The 16,852-nt window shown below is 43.2% G+C and overlaps 1 protein-coding gene across 1 annotated transcript in view; it reads right to left on the bottom strand.

Moving 5' to 3' along the window:
- LOC141130612 (uncharacterized) overlaps window positions 1-16,852 on the bottom strand; it is a 106,178-nt gene that overhangs the window by 17,249 nt on the left and 72,077 nt on the right. Inside the window, 5 exon segments of the mRNA XM_073618152.1 lie at window positions 3,463-3,603; window positions 9,445-9,620; window positions 14,623-14,661; window positions 14,663-14,827; window positions 14,829-14,860. Of these exon segments, the coding sequence (XP_073474253.1) occupies window positions 3,463-3,603; window positions 9,445-9,620; window positions 14,623-14,661; window positions 14,663-14,827; window positions 14,829-14,860 (553 nt within the window).

Below are 16,852 nucleotides of genomic sequence, written 5' to 3'. Positions count from 1 at the left end.
TATATTGCAGCTTATCAATCATCAGATGTGGTGGTTGCATTAGTCTTCTTTGGCTTCCCCCCCCCCCTCCGTTTTCACCTAGTAATCTGGCCAGTAACCCACCTTCTGTATCAGTAAGACACAACTCTGGAGGAATAAGAACAGGAGGCACAACAGACAGCAGCTCTGTCAGTCCAAGGGAAAGGAGTTTCAAATGTATTAGCAGATTTAGAACCACTTACACATTGAAGCCAGACTCCAGCTCACACTTTATAACCTATTTCAGCAGTTTTTTTCCCATTTTGGGATAAAGGTTTTACATAAATAACTAAAATCTGATCATTATAAGCACCCCTGCCAGTGTTAAATGGTTTGTCTCATATATGTAAACTGATACATTCTGCTGGAGGGTTTGTGCTGTGAAAAAGCAACAACAGACTGGCTGGATCACCAGATGAAAAAAATTGTAGAAAGAAAGCATGAAAAAGAAAACAAATGCAGCGATCACATTGAAGAATTGGTAAGCTGCAATATAATAAAGGTTTGCTTTTGGGTTTAAGAAGGAAGAGGGGAATGGTAGACGCAAAGGCAATATATCTCAATCTGATATAGTTACTGAGTAATACACAATAGTCCAATACTGATCTGTGAGCTGTAGCTGGCTCTGGAGAGAAAATGGGAAGGAAGCAGAAGAGGAAAAGCACCATCAAGTGTAGTAGGACAGGTATGTTTTATTTTACCCCTAACCAGGGCTACTCACATAGATGGGTAAAATCAGGCTCATCAATTGTAAAGGTCCAGGAAACGCCATAAAAAGTGTCCTCATGTAATGCTCTGAGGGGGCGCGGTGGAGACCCAGGAGATGAAGAGGAAGTTGGTTGTAGTGTCACTCCTTTTCCGGTGGACTGCAGTGTGGCGTTGGGCTTGTTGACGTCAGGGGGCCCAGGATGCTCTGCAATACATCCTGGGTCCCCTGACGTCAACTGATGCAATGCTGAAATTGGATATTTTCACTTAGGGGTGTACTCACTTTTGTTGCCAGTGGTTTAGACATTAATGGCTGTGTGTTGAGTTATTTTGAGGGGACAGCAAATTTACACTGTTATACAAGCTGTACACTCACTACTTTACATTGTAGCAAAGTGTCATTTCTTCAGTGTTGTCACATGAAAAGATAGAAGAAAATATTTACAAAAATGTGAGCGGTGTACTCACGTTTGTGAGATATAGGGATAGTCAAGACCTTACTAGGATGAATAACTGGAGAATCAACCTTAAGAGAAGAACACCATTTAACAAAATGTTCTGGAAAGAGATAAAATAAAACGTCTTGAATAGCTGGTAGGTAAAATTCCCAATCTTTATAGATAAATCTATCAAAAATAGGGTGAAGAGGAAAAGCCTTTGCATAACATTCAGATTTATGAGACACAAGTTTTCAAGGTTTTTACTCAGACTTGTTTACAGTTCTCAAGCCCAAAGGAGGTCTTTGTCCCATCCTCCTAACCGAGATTTAAAAGCTCTAAAACACTTCATTTCACCCGCAAATAATCTATTCATTCAGTTATTGTCTTCCTTCATTAGGGGGACTTTATCGACATTGAGGGTGCATATTTACACATTGTTAGCTTTCCAGGTCACCAATGTATTCTTCTTTTAGCCATGGTCAAACATCATCATCAGTTTGTGGCTCATCCCTTCGACCTTGCCTCGACCCCAAGGATATTAACAAAGGTCTCTGGCTTTGGAAACCAATGTATCGATGATGTTGCAGACCTTTGAAGACTTTGGATGGATCCTTAACACTGAGATGTCAGTTCTGATTCTCTTGGAGTACTTGGGCCTCCTCCTGAACACCTTTTAGGCCAAGGTCTTCCTTCACACACCAGACAGGTCAGGGATAAAGTTGTGGAGACGTTTAAAGCAGGGATAAGTTATAAATGAATATCCCAAGCTTTGAACATCTCACAGAGCTCTGTTCAAGCCATCATCTGAAAATGGAAAGAGTATGGCACAACTGCAAACCTACCAAGACATGGCCGTCCACCTAAACTGACAGGACGGGCAAGGAGAACATTCAGAGAAGAGCCAAGAGGTCCATGGTAACTCTGGAGGAGCTGCAGAGATCCACAGCTCAGGTGGGAGAATCTGTCCACAGGACAACTATTAGTCGTGTTCTCCACAAATCTGACCTTTATGGAGGAGTGACAAGAAGAAAGCCATTGGTGAAAGAAAGTCATAAGAAGTCCTGTTTGCAGTTTGCGAGAATCCATGTGGAGGACACAGCAAATATGTGGAAGAAGGTGCTCTGTTCAGATGAGACCGAAACTGAACTTTTTGGCCTAAAAACAAAATGCTATGTGTGGTGGAAAACGAACACTGCACATCACCCTGAACACACCATCCCCACCGTGAAACATGGTGGTGGCAGCATCATGTGGTGGGGATGCTTTTCTTCAGCAGGGACAGGGAAGCTGGTCAGAGTTGATGGGAAGATGGATGGAGCCAAATTCAGGGCAATCTTAGAAAAATACCTGTTAGAGTCTGCAAAAGACTTGAGACTGGGGTGGAGGTTCACCTTCCAGCAGGACAACGACCCTAAACATACAGCCAGAGCTACAATGGAATGGTTTAGATCAAAGCATAGTCATGTGTTAGAATGGTCCAGTTACAGTCCAGACCTAAATCACATTGAGAATCTGTGGCAAGACTTGAAAATTGCTGTTCACAGACGCTCTCCATCCAATATGACAGAGCTTGAGATATTTGGCAAAGAAGAATGGGCGAAAATGTCCCTCTCTAGATGTGCAAAGCTGGTAGAGACATCCCCAAAAAGACTTGCAGCTGTAATTGCAGTGAAAGGCGGTTCTACAAAGTATTGACTCAGGGGGGCGCCATACAAATGTACCCCCACACTTTTCACATATTTATTTGTAAAATATTTTGAAAACCATTTATCATTTTCTCTCCACTTCACAATTATGTGCCACTTTGTGTTGGTCTATCACATAAAATCCCAAATAAAATACATTTACGTTGTAACATGGCAAAATGTGGAAAATTTCAAAAGGGTATGAATACTTTTTCATGGCACTGTAGATTCTGCCTAATAAAATCTATCAAATAAACCTATCAAAATGTGGTTGATACATAATATTATGGATAAATATTGCCCTTTAGTGGCTGTTAATAATATATATATGGGAGGTAGTCCTGAATGATATGGACATATATTGCCCTCTACTGGCTATTCGTATGTCCATGGAAAAAAAATTGGTGCTAAAGAGTGGAGACGTTTTACCTTAAAAGTGAAGTTCAGGAATAGGGGAAAAAAACAAAAAACAAAAAAACAAAAAAAAACAAAACAAACCAAAAAAAAAAAATCACACTCGAAGACCGCTGATCGCTCAGTTCTTGGTCTTCAGTCTGCAACAAAAACACAATATACAAAGAGATGGGAAGACGTGCGTCCTGCGCTCTCACCTGTGCATGGCGTTCCCGTTCTGGAAGGCTGCGTATCCCATCAGGTAGAACTTGCAGAGGTTCAGCATCCCCAGAGCCAGGTAGGACACGGTGGAGGTGAGTCCGAGGAGACAATATGGCGTCCCACAACACTCCGACACACTGCGAGGATACAGACAGTCTCCTGTAACTGCTGGAAAACCCGCACATTGCCTAACAGAGTCCGCCCGTACCGTGATCAATAATACGCGCAGTAATCATACAAGGGCATTCCGAACGTAATCACTTCAGCCCCGGAAGATTTTACCCCCTTAATGACCGGAGCTTTTTTTGCGATTCGGCACTGCGTTACTTTAACTGACAATTGCGCGGTCGTGCGACGTTGTACTCAAACAAAATTGATGTCCTTTTTCCCCCCCACAAACAGAGCTTTCTTTTGGTGGTATTTGATCGCCTCTGCGGTTTTTATTTTTTCCGCTATAATCAAACAAAAAAAAAAAAGGAGCGACAGTTTTGAAAATAAATAAATAAATAATAAATAAAAAAAGGAAAATTTTTAACTTTTTGCTATAACAAACATCCCCCCCCAAAAAAAAATATCTAAAAAAAACTAACATTTCTTTCGCAGTTCAGGCCGATATGTATTCTTCCACATATTTGTGGTAAAAAAAAAAAAAAAAAAACAACAATTTTGAAAAAAAAAAAAAATATATATTTTTTACTTTCTGCGCAAAAACACATCTAATTAAAAAAAAAAAAAAAATCTAATATCTTCATCAATTTAGAACAATATGTATTCTGCTACATATCTTTAGTAAACAAAAAATCCCAATAAATGTATATTGATTGGTTTGCGCAAAAGTTATAGTGTCTACAAAACCATGGGATAGATTTATGGCATTTTTATTATTATTTTTTTTGTTATTAGTACTTTGGTGATCAGCGATTTTTAAATCGGGACTGCGACATTGCGGCGGACAGATCGGACACTTTTGACACTATTTTGGGACCATTGACAATTATACAGCGATCAGAGCTAAATATAGCCACTGATTACAGTATAATTGTCACTGGCAAGGAAGGGGTTAAACACTAGGGGGTGATGAAGGGGTTAAGCGTGTCCTAGGGAGGTGTTCTAACTGTAGGGGGGGGGAGGGGCTACCTAGGACATGACAGCGATCACTGCTCCCGATGACAGGGAGGAGTAGATCCCTGTCATGTCACAAGGCAGAACAGGGAAACGCCTCTCCTCCTCGCGATCGTGGGATACCGACAGACATGGAGTCAGCGGGACCTACGCGCACGCCGCGCCCGCCAGCCTGGGGTTACGAAGAAACGGCACGGGCGCACCCGTGCCATTCTGCCGACATACATCGGTCGGGAAGCAGTTAAAGGGTAAATCCACTTTTGTGGGAACATAGCAAAAAAAAAAAAAAAAAAAATTATTATTAATAATAATAATAATAATAATAATAATTATAAAAATATCCACTTAAATGGGTTGTAAACCTTCGTGTTTTTTCACCTTAATGCATTCTATGCATTAAGGTGAAAAAACTTCTGGCAGTGACCGGCCTCCCTAGCCTCCCCTATTTTACTTACCTGAGCCCCATATTTCCCGCGCTGCCCCTCTCTGTGCGGGGTCCTGGCTCTTGATTGGATAGATTGATAGCAGCGCAGCCATTGGCTCCCACTGCTGTCAATCAAATCCAAAGACGCGGGCACTGGGGGGGGCGGGGTCAAGTCCGGAATTCGTGTCTATGGACTTGGGAGTGCATCCGCAAGGTAACCTCCCCCCCCCCCCCCCAGAAGAGTGTTTCTCCTAGGGGGGTTATCTGATGCGGGGAGGGTCCGCCAGGGGACCCCAGAAGACGAGGTTTGGGGCCACTCTGTGCAAAATGAGCTGCACAGTGGAGGTAAGTATGATTTTTATTTTTAATTCAAAATAACAAACATAACGAAGGTTTTAAGGACCGGGCCTATTCTGAGAATCTTTGTTTACAAGTAAAAATCTGCATTTTATTTTTGTGTTCAGTAGAGGCCCCTCTAGGTAACCCCCCCTTACATGATGCCGAGCTTCCACTGCTGAAAGAATTGAAATCCAAGGAATGAAAAGGGACGGAACCAGGGATGATCAAAGTGGGGCGGAAAGGGCCGGATGATGCTGGACACCTAACATCAGGAGGTGGGGCTCTAGCTTATTGCAGCTTCTAATGCACATTGTGAGAAGCTCACAGTGTGCGGCGAAATCAGAGCAAGCCGTTTCAGTCAAGGGAGAGGAGGCGGTACGACTGTGCAAGACTGAAGAGGAGGATGGGAGTAGAGCTTTAAAATTACGACTGGCCTCAAACATTTAAAAAAAAAGGGTAGTAAGGGTATGCACAGAGGAGCAATGGACGACAACTAGGGTTGCACCGATACCGGTATCGGTGCCGATACTAAGCATTTTCACGAGTATAGGTACTTGTGCAAATGCACCGATACCTGAAATCGATCATTTCAGGCTCGGTTCTTTCAGCAATTATTGGTTGTTAAGCAGTGGGGCCGCCGCGTCCTTAACAACTGATGACTTATTCAGCTGTTAGTGGGGTTCCCACGTTGACAGCTGAAGTGTAAATGGAGCGTCCCGCAATTGTAGTTGTCAAAAAAAAAAAAAAAAAAAAAAAAAAAAAAGAAAAAGCAGCCTAGGCAATATTTATCAACAACATTGCTCAGCCACTGAAACGCTAAGATAAAAAGAAACATTGTTTCTTTTTGTATCTTTCAGTTTCTTCACCTACAGATCAAAAGGGATGAACTTTGAGTCTGCAGATGAAATCAGTTTAACCACTTAAGCACCAACAAGCCTATTTCTGACATTTGTTGTTTACAAGTTAAAATCCGTATTTTTTTTTCTTCTAGAAAATGACTTAGAACCCCCAAACATTATATATATATATATATATATATATATATATATATATATATATATATATATATATATATATATATATATATATATATATATATATATTGTTTGCAAAGACTCCAGAGAATAAAATGGCGGTCGTTGCAATATTTTATGTCACGTGGTATTTGCTCAGCGGTCTTTCAAATGCAATTTTCGTTTTTGGAAAAAATACACTTCACTGAATAAAAAAAAAAAAAAAAAAGAACTAAACACTAGCCCAAAATGTTTTTGTATATTGTGAAAGACGATGTTACGCCGTGTAAACAGACACCCGACATGTTATGGTTTAAAATTGCGCACACTTGCGGAATGGCGACAAACGACGGTACTTAAAAATCTCCTGTACCAAAACATTATTTTTTCTTTCAATAAATCTCGTATGGGAATAAAAAAAAAAAAAAAAAGAAAAAAGAAAAAAAATCTTCATAGGCGACACTTAAAAAAAAAAAAAAGTAATGGTTACCAGTTTAGAGTTACAGGAGGAGGTCTAGTGATAGAATTATTGCTCTCGCTCCGACGATCGCGGTGATACCTCACATGTGTGGATTGAACACCCTTTACATTTGCAGGAGCGACTTACCTATGCGTTTTCTTTGCTGCGCGAGCTCGCGGGGTCAGGGGCACTTTAACTTTTTTTTTTTTTTTTTTCTTATTTATTTTACTTTATTTTATTTTTTTTTTAACACTGTCCCTTTATTTTTTTCTGATCACTTTTATTGCTGTCACAAGGAATGTAAACATCTCCTGTGACAGTAATAGGTGATGACAGGTCCTCTTTAGACCCCTTTCACACTGGAGGCAGTTTTCAGGCGTTTTAGCGCTAGAAATATCGCCTCTAAATAACCCCTGAAAACTGCCTCCCCCATGCCGCCCGAATGTGAGAGCCCGAGTGCTTCCACACTGGGGCGGTGCGCTTGCGGGATGTTAGAAAAAGTCCTGCGAGCAGCATCTTTGGGGCGGTTTGGGAGCGCTGTATACACCCCTTCCAAAAAACGCCCCTGCCCATTGAAATGAATGGGCAGCGCTTCTGAAGCACCGCAACGTGAGTGCTTTTAACTCCGTTATTTGGTCGCTAGCAAGCGACCCACTAGCGGCTGAAAAGCACTGGTTTAAACGAGCGGCGCTTTAGCGCTAACGCTTGGGCGGTCCCAGTGTGAAAGTAGCCTTATGGAAAGACCCCCCCCCCCGATCCCTCCTTTGCACTTAAAAGTATCCAGATCGCCAAAAATCGGCGTTTCTCAATACTGTACGTTTTTTTTAAATCGGCGCCATTGGCAGCCGAGTAAACCGGAAGTGACGTCACTTCCGGGATTTTACATCGGAGCCGAATCCGGCTTTGTTGAGGTCTCGGCCTAGCTGGCAGACGCGCTGGATAGGGGCTCGGGGTCTCCCGGTGGGCTGTGCATGTGATGCCCACAGCGCCACACGCACGGACCGCCATATGGGTTACGGCGGTTTGAGCAATAGTGCCAACCTGCTGACATATATATATACATACATACAGTGGCTGGTCGGCAAGTGATTAAATGTTCCTCTGTTTAACCCCCTTAAATTTACTCTAATCAGCCTTTATTAACTCCTTATTCTCCATTTAATTATTATTTTCCTGCCGATTTTTTCTTTTTTTTGATCACTTTTGTTTTATTAATTATCAAAATGTTTTTTTTCTTTCTTTTTTTTTGTTTGCTTTGTTCGTTAATATTTTTACATCTTTAACATTTATTTTTTGTTTGTTTTTTTTTGTTTTTTTTAAAAGTAAAATGTGTAAATATACATTAACCACATTCCGCCCAGCTGCCGCAGTTTTACTGCGGCAGAATGGCACGGCCGGGGCGAAACGGCGTTATGTAACGTCGATTTGCCCCGTGGCCACTAAGGGGGGCGCGCGCGACCGCTGCTCGCCCCTGGAGCCGATGCGAGTGCCCGGAGGTCACGATCACCGCCAGTTTCACGCGATCGCTGGTGACACAGCGAGAACTGGGATCTATGTGTGTAAACACACAGTTTCCTGGTTCTCTGAGGGGAGAAGACACAGGTCGTCTGTTCATACAGAGTATGAACAGCGATCTGTCATCTTCCTTAGACAGTCCCCTCCCCCCACAGTTAGAACACACAGTAAGGGAACACAGTTAACCCCTTGATCGTCCCCTAGTGTTAACCCCTTCCCTGACATTTATACAGTAATCAGTGCATTTTTATAGCAGTGATCGCTGTATAAATGCCAATGGTCCCAAAAATGTGTGAAACGTGTCCGATGTGTCCGCCATAATGTCACAGTCCCGATAAAAATCGCAGATCACCGCCATTACTAGTAAAAAAAAAAAAATAATAAAAATGCCATAAATCTATCCCCTATTTTGTAGACGCTATAACTTTTGCACAAACCAATTAATATACGAAAATCAAAATTAGCTCTTTTTCAAAAAAAAAATTGGGGATATTTATTATAGCAAAAAGTACAAAATATTGTTTTTTTTTTTTTTTCAAAATTGTCGCTCTTTTTTTGTTTATAGCGCAAAAAATAAAAGCCGCAGAGGTGATCAAATACCACCAAAAGAAAGCTCTATTTGTGGGGAAAAAAGGACGTCAATTTTGTTTGGGTACAGCGTCGCACGACCGCGCAATTGTCAATTGAAGCGACGCAGTGCCCTATCGCAAAAAATGGCCTGGTCATCAGGCAGCCAAATCTTCCGGGGGGCTGAAGTGGTTAAAGGTGTAAAAGTATTATTGAACAAAAGCAAAAAAAAAAAAAGTTTTAAATTATTAATAAAACAGAAAAAAAAAACAAAACAAAAAAACAAAAAAAAAAAAAGAAGTAGTTTATTTAATTTGAAAAATATCTTTTCAATGCTTTGTACCATTGCTGACAGCTGAAGTGTAAACAAAACAGTTGCAGTAAATACTGGTACTAAAAAAACAAAAAACAAAAAAAAAGTATCGGTATTTGGACAAAAAAAATGGTATTGGTGCATCGCTAATGACAACGGACATGTAGTGGGGGGGGGGAGGGGAATCAGTGGTGGAAAAGGTAGGTACGGGAAGGAGAGTCTCACCTATTGAGGAGGATGAAGATCGCCCCCTGCTGTTCTAGGATGCTGGACTTGGAGGACAACGCACTGTAAATGTGGAGGAGGTAGAGCACCACCCAGAAGACCAGGAAGATGGCCGGGACAGCCAGCTGTGTCCAGAGTGCCATTCCGAGGGCCACCAACCTGTAGAGTTCCATCTCCTGTCAAGGACAAGGCAAAGACACAATAAAATAAATAAATAAAAATGAAATCAGTCACACAGTGTTCAGCGGGGAGGACTAGCAGCCCGCAGGTGGCCCATCCCCCAACTGGGGGTCCAGCTAACACTACTAAATGATGGCTGGAGTACATGAGGCATGGTTGGATGTCGGTGGTGAAACTCTTCACACAAACACAGGGAAAGTCTGCCACCATTTTATTCTCCAAGGCCTCTGCTTTCCTAAAGTATATAAATGTTTTATAGTCACCCAATTAGACAGAGCATTGAGGTCGGCTTGTAAATTGGAGACATCCTGTAAGGACGTTATTCCACGGCATAGCTTGGTGTCATCTGTAAAGACAGAACTGGTACTATTAGAGTGGTTGTAAACCCACTTTTTGGACTTCTACCTATAGGTGAGCCTAGAATAAGGCTTACCTATAGGTTGTGGAAATATCTCCTAAACGTGCGCTGTTTAGGAGATATTTCACTTGAAGTCAGTCGAAAATTCCAACGGCGCTTGCGTGGGGAAGAAACGAAACTAAGTGCCGTTAATCGCGGCTCCAGTGCGCATGTGCGGGAGTGACGTCACAAGGCCCCGGCGAATCACAGAGCCGGAGTCCGCGGGCCCGGAAGGAAGAGGGGCCAGAAGATGGACACTGCCCACACAGGGGACATCGCTGGATTCTTTTGCAGGTAAGTGTCACATAATGGGCTAGTATGTGATGCATACTAGCCCATTATGCTTTTCATTTGCAGGCTTTGCAGCGAGCAAAAGAGGAAGTAAAACCCATCAGGGTTTACTTCCTATTTAATCCCAGACACCATATGATTTATACAACTCTGATCCTTTACTAACCACTTCAGCTCCAAAAGGTTTTTACCCCCCACCCCCCTTAATGACCAGGCCATTTTTTGTGATACGGCACTGCGTCGCTTTAACTGACAATTGCGCGGTCGTGTGACGTTGTACCCCACACCCTTTTTTCCCCACACAAGTACAGCTTTCTTTTGGTGGTATTTGATCACCTCTGCGGTTTTTTATTTTTTGTGCTATAAACAGAAAAAAAAGAAGAGCAACAAATTTGGAAAAAAAAAAACACAAAAGCAAAACAATATTCTTTACTTTTTGCTATAATACATATTACATATCAAATAATAATAAAAATATAAATATATATAGATATATTTTATATTATATATATATATATATATATATATATATATATATATATATATATATATATATATATATATATATATATATATATATATATATATATATATATATATATATAAACTTTGATTGTTTTGGGCAAAAGTTATAGTGTCTACAAAACTATGGGATTTTTATATATATATATATATATTTTACTAGTAATGGCGACGATCTGCTACTTATAGCGGGACTGCGACATTGCGTCGGACAATTTGAACACCTGACACTTTTTGGGGACCAGTGACACCAATACACTGATCAGTGCTAAAAAATATCCAGTCACTGTACTGACACTGGCAGGGAAGGGGTTAACATCAGAGGCGATCAAAGGGTTAAACGTGTTCCTAGGGAGTGCTTACTAAATGTGTTGGGGGGGAGGGTTGAACTGGGGGAAGACAGAGATCTGTGTTTTTGCTTAGCAGAAACACAGGATCACAGCCTTCCCTTGTCACAGAACAGCGGTCTGCCTTGTTTACATAGGCAGAACGTGAGTCTGCCTAGCTCCCAAACGATCGGCAGGTCCAAGCACACATTGCAAACTGCCAGACCCGCTGATTGGCTCCCGTTGTGTCCAACCACAGCAGGAGGAGGTCACTTGTGGCGCACCTGCACGCCCGAGACCCGGAAGTGCCAGATCACATACCTAGTATGTGATCTGTTACAGAGCGCCCCCCCCCCCCCCCGGCCGAAAGTATATCTGCGTGGTGGGATCCAAAAAACTATGTGATAATATATGGCTTCATGTGATCACTAGCCTTGAATAAAAGACACTTTTTTTTGACATGATCAGTCATATTTTCAATATTAATGGCAAAATTTCACAATCTCTGCCAGGGTATGCAAACTTATGAGCACAACTAATATGTGTGTGTATATATAAAAAATATATATATAAAAAATAATAATAAATATATATATATATATATATATATATATATATATATATATATATATATATATACACACATATACACACCTTTCATGACTAAGCCCATTTCTAACATATGGTGTTTACAAGTTAAAATCCGTATTTTTTGCTAGAAAATTACTCAGAACCCCCCAAACATTATACATTATTTTTTTAGCAGAGAATCTAGAGAATAAAACGGCGATTGTTGCAATATTTTACGTCACATGGTATTTGTGCAGCGGTGTTTTAAAAACGCAACTTTTTGGGAAAAGGGACACTTTCATGAATTTAAAAAAACTATACAGTAAAGTTACCCCAATTTTTTTTTGTATAATGTGAAAGATGATGTTACGCTGAGTAAATAGATACCAAACATGTCACGCTTTATAATTGCGCACACTCGTGGAATGGCGACAAACTACGGTACCTAAAAAATCTCCATAGACAACGCATTAATTTTTTTTTTTTTTTTACGGTTACCAGGTTAGAGTTACAAAGGAGATCTAGGGCTAGAATTATTGCTCTCGATCTGACGATCGCGGCGATACCTCACATGTGTGATTTGAACACAGTTTACATATGCGGGCGCGACCTCCGTATGCGTTTTCTTTGCTGCGCGAGCTCGCGGTGGCGGGTGCACTTTAAAAAAAAAAATTTTTTTCTTATTTATTTTTATATTATTAAATTGTGTTTTTTTTTTTTTTTTTTTTTAAATGATCACTTTCATTGCTGTCACAAGGAATGTAAACATCCCTTGTGACAGTAATAGGTGGTGACAGGTACTCTTTATGGAGGGATCGGGGGGGTCTAAAAGACCTCAAATCTCTCCTCTGCACTTCAACGTATTCAGTTCGCCGAAAACAGCGATTCTGAATACTGTATATTTTTTTAAAACCGGCGCCATTGGCAGCCGAGTAAACAGGAAGTGACGTCACTTCCGTGTTTACATTCAGGAGAATGGAACAAAGCCGTTTACGGCTTCGTTCCAGTCTGTCACTAGGCACTGGAAGTGGCGGATCGTGGAATGGGTCTCCCGGTGGGACGGGAGGCCTGGTCAGAGCGGTGGGAGGTGGCCGGAGGGGGGGGATGTCCCCTCCCGCTCCTCCCAGGATAACAATGAAGCGGCTTTTAGCCACATCGGTTGTTATCCTGGGAAAGCCGATCGCTGGCTCTAAAAAAACGGTACCGGGATGATGCCTGCAGCTGTGGGCATCTTCCCGGTATAACCCCTGAAAGCCGAGTACGCATATCTGCATACGCTCGGCGGGAAGGGGATATAGATAGATAGGTAGATAGAGATATATATAGATAGATATAGATATATCTATCTATATCTATATATATATATAGATATAGATAGATATATCTATATCTATATATATATATAGATATAGATATAGATATATATAATTTTTTTTTTTTACATGTATACACTATATTATATAACCATAGTAACACTACTACTCTGGGGAAGCGATCAGCATTTTTTTTTTTGAAAACTATGATTGCTTATAACAGTGATAATCACTGTTATAAGCAATCATTTTTTATGAATGACATCCATTCATTCATTGTGCACTATGAGAGCTGTGATTGGTCACAGATATCACATGGTACAGATGCTCTGTGTTTGGCCCTGTCTGTACCATGGGATCACTGTGACCAATGATTGGTTCTCCACCATTAAGCCCCGGGGGGGGGGGGAATTGTGCTCTGGATATACGGAGCTGAGGCCGCTTTTACTGCTAACCAATAGGGCTGGGTGAGTTGTGTGGAGGCCTGGCTATCTCTTCCTATTTCTGCAGTATGCTTTGGGTCTGGACAGACCTTTCATTAGCCTGCACCCTCACTAGTCAGCACCATCCGATTCATTGGACCCTGACATCCAGAGCAGGGTGACCCTTAGGCTACTTTCACACTGTAGCTGCGCTAGCGATAAAGCGCCGCTTGTTTTAGCAGCGCTTTACCGTCGCTGTCCGGTCACTAGCAGGGTGCTTTTAACCCCGCTAGCGGCCGAAGAAGGGGTTAAAACCGCCCATGTTGCGGTGCTTCGGAATCGCTTGCCCAAGCATTCCAGTGGGCAGGGGCGGTGTATACGGCGCTCCCAAACCGCGCCAAAGATGCTGCTTGCAGGACTTTTTGTAACGTCCCGCAAGCGCACCGCCCACAGTGTGAAAGCATTCATGGGAGGCAGTTTTCAGGCGCTATTTACCACTAAAACGCCTAAAAAAAACGCCTTCGGTGTGAAAGGGGTCTTAGGCATTTATCGTGGGTCACAATCACAGATCATGACTATAGTACACATTGGGGGTTATTTTACGAAAAGGCAAATCCACTTTGCACTAGAAGTGCGAACTACAGTGAAAAGTGCTCTTGGAAGCTGCAGTCGCAGCAAATCTAAGGGTAGATCTGAAATGAAGGGGAAGCTCTGCTGATTTTATCATCCAATCATGTACAAGCTAAAATGCGTTTTTTTATTTTCCTTGCATGTCCCCCTCAGATCTACAGAGACTGCACTTCCAAGTGCAATTGTAGTGCAAAGTGGATTTGCCTTTAGTAAATGACCCCCTAAGAATGGCTATGAATGAAAGCCTTTCATTGTGTACAACTGTCATTGGTCACAACGATCACATGGTACCGCGACCGGCCATCGGTCACCTGCTGTGTATCGGGTGGACACTGCAGGTGATCGATGGGGCCGCAGCGCTAAGAAATGCACGACTGGGAGGATATTTTTTGACCTCCAATCCAGGATGGAGAGCACCCACTCGGCCGTCAATCGTCTATAGTCCGGGAGGGAAGGAGTTAATATTACATTATTCCTGACAGCAGTACTCGGTCTTCATTTGGGCTCACAGGCCTTTGGCGTCTTACCTGCGTCACTTGCTCGTAGGCCTTGGTGAAGAGGCGGCCAAAGAGGGCGGAACCCAGACAGCGCCACATAACACATGACCAGCAGTGTGGCGCCGGTAGAGACGGCATTGAGGAGAGGTAGGGAGCGGAGAGGAAGTCCAGTTAGGCGAGCCAAGAGTGGCAGGATGGGGGCGCTGAACAGCCAGGCCTGACGAGTCCTCATGAGGCAGGGAACAAAGGGTGCACACCATCACAAGGCCTGAGGGAAGACGGGATACAACGAGCCAATCAGAGGGGAGGCACAAAAGTACTGGGAACATTGCAAGCAGCCATGTACATTTCATTGTAGATCTATACTCCCCTCCCCCCCACCCCATTTGACCCCCCTGCAGATTTAGGGTCACTATTGTAATCCTTTGCTGGGAGAAGTATGCTGACCCTTTCTGAAAAGCTGGTTCCTCAGTCCGTCATGCTGATCCTGTAACTTCAACGAGTCTCTGCCCCACAACAAGCATGCAGGCAGGGAGCCCGGCTCTTACTTCAGCGGCTGCATGACTGTCCCAGGCCAGTAGCTCAAAGTTTTGGAGGTTAGAGGCAGCCAGATTACTAGTATTTTCAGATGGCAGCCAGCAAAGGAATGTTGAGTGATAGGACCTCTGCGCTACTAACTGACAGCCAGCAAAGGAAGCTTCTTTCTGTAAGACGCTGTGAATAGATTCCAGGTAAAATTAAAGTGGTAAGTGATCGCAGGCTGATAAATGCAGCCACAGCCGTAGTAATAGCCTGCCCCCCCGGCCAGCATGCTGCAAAGCTGGACCACTGTGCTCTGTGTGGAAGCAGCATCTCTCTGCCACATTCTGACACCCCCTTCCCCCCCTCGCCCCCCCGACCATCTTAGGTGTCTGCATATAGACAAGGCTTTTGGATTTAAATAAACTCCCGTTTAAAAGAAAAGAGTTTCGGGGGTGGGGAGATCCTCAGTCTGGATATTATGGTCACCTGTGTGTGTGTCAACCTGTTATTACAGATCTGACGTCTCACCTGGTAAAAGTGCTGACACTGCGAGTCAGTGATGTCTGGTCCTCGTACATCGTCCCATCTCCTGCCGGACATAGTCCCTGAAATCACAGGACACGTTCACAGAGAGAAGAAGAACCTGAACGGGGGGGAGGGGGGAGAGAGAGAGAGGGGCAAGAGAGGGAGAGAGCGAGAATGGGGCGAGAGAGGTCTATATATATATATATATATATATATATATATATATATATATATATATTAATATATATATATATATACACATACACACATATATATAAAAGAGAGAGAATGGGTCGAGATAGAGAGAGAGAGTGAACGGGTCGAGGAGAGAACGGGTCGAGAGAGAGAGAGAGAGAGAGGGTCGAGAGAGAGAGAGAACGGTCGAGAGAGAGAGAGAACGGTTCGAGAGAGAGAGAGAGAGAGAGAGAGAGAGAGAGAGAGAGAGAACGGGTCGAGAGAGAGAGAGAGAGAGAGAGAGAGAACGGGTCGAGAGAGAGAACGGGTCGAGAGAGAGAGAGAAGGGGTCGAGAGAGAGAGAAGATGTTGAGAGAGAGAGAGAACGGGTCAAGAGAGAGAGAGAACAGGTCGAGAGAGAGAGAGAGAGAACAGGTCGAGAGAAAGGGTCGAGAAAGAGAGAGAGAGAGAGAGAGAGCGAGAGAGAGAGAGAGCGAGAGAGAACGGGTCGAGAGAGAGCGAGAGAGAACGGGTCGAGAGAGAGCGAGAGAGAACGGTCGAGAGAGAGCGAGAGAGAACGGGTCGAGAGAGAGCGAGAGAGAGAGAACGGGTCGAGAGAGAGAGAGAGAGAGAGAGAGAGAGAGAGAGAGAGAGAGAGAGAGAGAGAGAGAACGGGTCGAGAGAGAGCGAGAGAGAACGGGTCAAGAGAGAGAGAGAGAGAGAGAGAGAGAGAGAGGGAGAGAGAGAGTGAGAACGGGTCGAGAGAGAGAAAACAGGTCGAAAGAGAGGAGAGAAAACGGGGTCGAAAGAGAGAGAGAGAGAGAGAGAAAGAGAGAGAGAACGGGTCGAAAGAGAGAGAGAGAGAGAGTACGGGTCGAGAGAGAGAGAGTACGGGTCGAGAGAGAGTGAACGGGTCGAGAGAGAGTGAACGGGTCGAGAGAGAGAGAGTGAACGTGTCGAGAGAGAGAGAGTGAACGGGTCGAGAGTGAACGGGTCGAGAGAGTGAACGGGTCGAGAGAGGTGAACGGGTCGAGAGAGT

Source organism: Aquarana catesbeiana, linkage group LG01 (genome assembly GCF_042186555.1).
Source record: "Aquarana catesbeiana isolate 2022-GZ linkage group LG01, ASM4218655v1, whole genome shotgun sequence".
In the NCBI taxonomy this organism is placed as follows: domain Eukaryota; kingdom Metazoa; phylum Chordata; class Amphibia; order Anura; family Ranidae; genus Aquarana; species Aquarana catesbeiana.
This window is presented reverse-complemented; position numbering and strand designations above follow the sequence as displayed.